The 5913-nt window shown below is 52.2% G+C and overlaps 1 protein-coding gene across 1 annotated transcript; it reads right to left on the bottom strand.

Moving 5' to 3' along the window:
- Positions 1–937: 937 nt before the first annotated feature.
- On the bottom strand, positions 938–4697 carry APLNR (apelin receptor). Its single transcript, XM_046643252.1, has one exon. The coding sequence runs from the start codon at positions 4391–4393 to the stop codon at positions 3251–3253; it is 1143 nt and encodes a 380-aa protein (XP_046499208.1). The 5' UTR covers positions 4394–4697; the 3' UTR covers positions 938–3250.
- Positions 4698–5913: the final 1216 nt, after the last annotated feature.

Raw genomic sequence — 5913 nt, 5'->3', positions numbered from 1 at the left:
AGATGATGCTTAGAAAACCCTCAGTGTAGTGGTAAAACACAGTAAACATAAACTCTCTCATTACTTACTATCTGTTCTACTATGGTGGTTGTTTTTGTGTCATCCACAATCATTATTAGTACCCAGAAGTCTTCACGGAAAATGGCGAACACCTCTGGATTGAGTATTTCTCCCCAAGGATCATTTCAGTCCCTTCTTCCCCCAAATAGATGACCATCTAGAGCTGGTTTCCTCTGGTTCTGACCATCTAATCTTTTGTGCCCACTTCAATTTGGGCAGAATCTATCTGGATGGCGACATTCCCAAACCCAACCTCACCTAAAAATCATCTGAAGAGCTTTTAGTAATAGTGAATATCTCGGGTGAGCCCAGGAGATTCTGATTCCATAGTTCTGAATGACACCCTGGAATGGGTATTTTCAAAACCATCCAGAGTGACTCTGATTGGAGAATAGGTGTTTGAACTTCTGGTCTAACTGAATGGAAGTTTGTTTAATACTAAATGAATGAATGAATGAGTCAATAGCGGAGGATAAATGAATACAGGGATGAATGAATGAATGAATAATAGGTATACCTCCATGGGAAGAAATGCTGGTATTTTCCCCCAGATCTGTGTTCTGGACTCCGAAATGTGTGCCCATTTGCTCCACAGCTCCTGAGAGCACACAATCTTAGAGGCTCTTCTTTCCCTTTACTTTCTGTGCCTTCCCCTATCTCACTCCACACTTTCCTTGCCCTTCTGTCTATTTTCTCCAACTTCTCACCACCTCCCCCACATCCTTTCCAGCTTCCTGCTTTGCTCGTTTTAGCTCCCACTTCTTCCCACCGTCCCCCCTCAGTTGTGCTCACTCCACCTCCCATGCTCACATTTGCAAACTGGGTGTCCTTTCCTCATCCCAAGACACTTGTGTGAGAAGAGGCTTTGGACACAGGATTACACAAAACAGATTTATTTGATGAACCACAGTGACACACAGGGTCAGAAAACAGCACAGACATTCCAAAGAAGGGGCGGGGGGGTGAGGGAGCATCATAGCAGGCAGCCTCCTCCACCCTCTGTCCAGGCCCATGGATGATCTCTGGGCAGGCAGTCTCTGCAGGTCACTCAGAAGGGCCTCAGAGGGGCACGCTCTTCCCTTGTAGGAGCCTCCTACAGCCTAGACTGGATGCTTTGGAGACAGCTCTGGGTCAAGAAAGTGAGTCTGTGAAAGATTCTGGCCTGTAATGAGGAGACTAAGCTGACAGGAGCCTCTTCCCTTCTCCTCCTCCCTCTGCTCCCAGAGTTGGCCCCATCCCAGCAGTTCTCAAGATGTCCATTTACATCACTGGGCTCTTCCTGCCTGCATGGCTCATGTCTTGTCCTTCACGTCCAGAGTCCTCCAAAAACAAAACCCGGAATATACATACCCCACCCCCAGCTCACAAAGGCGCCACCACCAATTTCATCCTCAAGGTCTCTCTGGCAATGTGGATGTCATGCCGTCAACCCTGCCACAGCTGCTCCAGTCACTGTTTCCAGCCCCCTAACCCAGCAGGAAAAGCCCAGGGGTCCACTCCTGATGGTTGGGTGAGAAAAAACCCACGCAGTATTTTTCACTCCCTGGCAAGCAGGTGCCCTCCCCCACTCTTGGGAAGAAGGCCATTGGCCTTGGAAAAGGGGAGAGTGATGAGGGAAATGCTCATAAACTCAAAGCAAGGTGGGGAGGCATGGGAAGGGGGCCAAGGGAAGCTCTTAACTAGCCTCCCATTTCCCTCATGGAACTAGAGAAGTGCAGGGGCCCAGCACGTGGGACTTCCCCAAGACTTGGGTGCCAGCTGCTTTGGGGAGAGACCTCTCTAGAGGGAGCCAGTGCAAACATAGACTTCTCTCTTAAAGCACGGACCAGCCGTCAGAACCCCCAAAGCCAGTGGGGGGGGGGGGTGGACTCATTTTTATTCTATATTGCCTCAATATGTCCCCTCTTCCCTCAAGGATATCATGTGAAGAGTGGAGACGGGGGAAGGGTGGTTCATCCAAGTGACAAGTGACACACGCACACTGATCTTTATGTTACACACATCCACGCTAATATATATATACACACACAAAGCAAGCATCCCACCCCCACCAAAGTGACTCTTGGCACCAACTAGCACCAGTGCCCAAGGAAAAAATCCTGGGGCTGACAGGGTGGGGTGGGGAGATGGGAAAGACTGGCAGCTCACAGTTCTGAAGGAGGTTGGAGGGGTGAGGATGTGGGGAAGGAAGCCATGCAGCATATAGACTACGCGCAGACTCCCCTCTTTCTCCACTTTCCCTTCCCAACTCCCCATTCAAATAATGAGACCAAGGAGTCCATTGTGTCATCAACCCATTGCCTTCCAATCCCCACAGAGAATAGAGGATGAATGGAAGCGTCTGAGGAAATCTGTAGAAAGCATATCTAGTTGGCATCATGGAGAGGCTGCAGGAAGGGAGGCCTCTTTCTGGGATGGATCTACTCTCAGTGCCTGAAATCACAGCAAACTAATCCAATTTGGGGGAAAGTTTTGGACTCCCAGCTGCAGAGACTGGAACACTAATTCTTTCCTAACACCCAGCTCACCCCCTGCACCAGTCCTTTCCCTGACTCTCTCAGGGACCTGGATAAAGAGCTTGAACAGAAGTAGTGTTTGCATGCTTCAGGATTCTTAACCCTTAGGAGCCCTTTAGAACAAGGAGGCAAAAAGGAAAGGAAGAAGGATTGAGGGAGGGGGACAAGCTTTGGGAGAGGGGGTAGGAGCCCGCAGGTAAGGATTCAGAGTAAATATTGCAGAGAGAGAAACACAGAGGAAGGAAGAGGAGACAAAAAAGTAAAGAAAAGGAAGGAGAAAAGGGAGCTGAAAATCCAAGAAAAGGGATAGAGAGAAATGAACTTTTGTTGAGCCAGGACTTACACATCAACATTTTAATGGCAGTATGACTTCCCCCATTTTATACAAATGGAGAAACTGAGGCTCAGAGAGGTTAAGAGACTTGTGCAAGGTCAGTCTCACAGATATTGAGTGGCTGAGCACAAGTCTGCAGGGCTCAGTCTCCTTCCACCAGTCCGCAAACCTCTGAACAAGAAGAGAGGAGAAAGGAGGACAAGACGGAGGCAGGAGGCAGGGAGCAGGGAAAGGAGTCAAGTGCAAGAGAGAAGGTGCCCTCACACTACCTGGCTTTCAGAGAGCAGGGGCAAAGGCTGAGGCAGGGCAGAGGACACCGGGCTTCTCTCGGATCCCAGCCCTAGTCAACCACAAGGGTCTCTTGGCTGTAGGGGATGGATTTCTCATGCATCTGCTCTCCGCCCTTCCCTGAGTTGGGGCTGGGCCCCTGGCTGTGCCCTGAGGAGTAGCTGGCTGACTTCTCCCCACTGCTGCTGTGGGAGGCACCCCCGCACCTGCTCTGGCCCCAGCAGAGCATGGAGGTGCAGGCCTGGCGGAAGCGGGGGTCGAAGAAGGCATAGAGGAAGGGGTTGAGGCAGCTGTTGACGTAGCTGATGCAGGTGCAGTAGGGAAAGACATTCATGAGGAAGAGGTCGAAGTCGCAGGGCCAGTGCAGCAGGCTGCCCAGCATGTAGAGCGTCTTCACCAGGTGGTAGGGCATCCAGCACAGGGCGAAGGTCACCACCAGCACCACGATGATGCTGAGCAGCCGGCGCCGCTTCCGCAGGCCCTCTATGCGCTCCTTGCGGAAATGGCCAGCGATGGTTTGGGCGATGAAGAAGTAACAGGTCAGCATGATGATGAAGGGCGCCACGAAGCCCACAGCGGTGGACGAGACCCCCAGGCCCACCTCCCAGGCCCACTCAGAGCTCGTGGTCGCCACCATGGAGTAGTCCATGTAACACTGAACCTTGGTGGTGTTCTCCAGGTCCCCAGTGGAGCGGAACACCATGACCGGCATGGCCAGGAGGGCGGCCAGCACCCACAGGACCGCTGTGGCCACGGCCCCGCTGACCCGTAGCCTCAGTCGAGCATTGGCCACTGGCCTCACGATGGCCAGGTAGCGGTCGAAGCTGAGGCCAGTGAGGCAGAAGACACTGGCATACATGTTGACGAAGATGAGATAGCTGCTGAGCTTGCAAGCGAAGGTACCAAAGGGCCAGTCATAGTCCCAGTATGTGTAGGTGGCCCACAGTGGCAGGGTCACCACGAAAGTCAGGTCAGCCACCGCCAGGCTAGCGATGAAAATATCAGCTGAACGCCTCTTCTCACGGCTGCTCCGAAACACAGTCCAGAGCACCAGGCCATTTCCCGAAGTGCCCAGGAGGAAGACCAGTATGTAGATGGCAGGAATGAGGGCCCCCGAGGACTTCCAGTCTGTATACTCACACTCAGACTGGTTGTCTGCCCCATAGTAGTTGTCAAATTCGCCACCCTCCTCCATGCTGGGGAGCGGCGAGAAGACCGGCAGGGGATCCCGGAGGTACCAGCTCTTTGGCTGTGTCAGCAACTCAGCAAGCACCCTGAGCTTCTGGCTTGAGCCTCAGAGGGCAAGAGAGAATGGCTGAAGGTGTCCAGAGCCCTTCCCAGCAGCAGGAGGAGCTGCCTCTGGATTCTTGGGACCCTGGAGGATAATTTGCTCCTGCAGACTTCTCTCTACTCTGTCCTGCCTGGTCCCAGCCTCAGCTAAGACACTTCCTTGCACCCTCCTGAGTCTCTGTCTCCTCCTTGGCTGGTCACTCCCTCCTCCCACCTCCAGACCAACCCCTCACTTGTGAGTCTTAAGATCTTTAAGTTACAGCCCACTTTTTTTTTTTTTCCTTCTTGTTACTGGACAAGTGGACCAAATTGACCCCTGCTGTGCTAGGCAAAATGCTATCTGGAGTTTGCAGCCTGCTCTCCTCCTGGCCCCGCCTCCTCCCTCTGGCTGTCACCCGTGCTGGGCAGAATGTTATCTGGGGTTTGCAGCCTGCTCTCCTCCTGGCCTCGCCTGCACCCCCAGCCTCTATGCCTCTGATTTTCTCTGGCTTTTGGAACAGCCCCTCCTCGGTCCTCTCCACTCTCCTGTTCTCACCCCTCTTCATCCCCTCTAAATGGGGCAAATTATGCAGATTGAAATCCAGCCTGGGCTGGAGCCAGGGCGGGTAGGGGACAAGGAGGGTGTGAGATTTCGCAGGATGATCTGAGCATCTGGCAAGCCCTCCTGGCAGGAAGGTCTGGCCCCTGGAACTGTCCCCCACCCTTCCCTCCTGCTCTCCCAGCCCCCACCCAGACCAGACTTCACCCTACTCTTTCCCTCACATCATCCTCCTTTATACCTCGGCTTTGACCCTCTCTCTGGGAACTTTTGTGGTTTACCGATGCAGTTATAGAGGGATTTCTCTAGAATTCATAAGCTGTTGGCAGATTGCAGTTCGCAGGTGGCATAGGGAGTTTTAGAGAGCTGGGACAGGAGCACAGGATGAAAGAAACCCCAGACAAAAGGATCTCTGATTAAGTTATTAAATCTATGGGGAAACTGATGCCTAATGAGATAAGTGTCTTGCCCAAGGTCACAGGCTGAATTTTGCTACCATTTTGCTATTTGCTTTTCTTCTCCAAGCACCTAACAAAGTGCCTGGCATGTAGTAGGTGATTACTAAATGGTTGTTGAGTGAATAAGTAAGTGGATGGATGAATTAGGGAGTGAGCAAAATGAAGAGTCCCTAGAGAAAGAAATGAGTGTATCAATTACTATGTGATAAGGACATGGCTACATTTCAGTCCTCAGGTTCTTACTGCCCTCCGCAGACCAGGAGGTTTCTTTAAGACCGTGCGGGGGTCCAGAAGTTACAGGTAGAGGAGGAGGCAGAGAAAGCAGCAGTCTCTGAGTAGACGCCATGGGCACAGTCCCATAGAAACTCACTTTGCCTTATATGCTCAACTCTCCAGGACCTCTGGCCAGGAAGGATGCACAAGTAAAAA

This window comes from Equus quagga, chromosome 17 (genome assembly GCF_021613505.1).
Source record: "Equus quagga isolate Etosha38 chromosome 17, UCLA_HA_Equagga_1.0, whole genome shotgun sequence".
Classification (NCBI taxonomy): Eukaryota; Metazoa; Chordata; class Mammalia; order Perissodactyla; family Equidae; genus Equus; species Equus quagga.
This window is presented reverse-complemented; position numbering and strand designations above follow the sequence as displayed.

Excerpts from the sequence above, each read along its gene's own strand:
- APLNR (XM_046643252.1), bottom strand. The coding sequence starts at position 4,393 with ATGGAGGAGGGTGGCGAATTTGACAACTACTATGGGGCAGACAACCAG.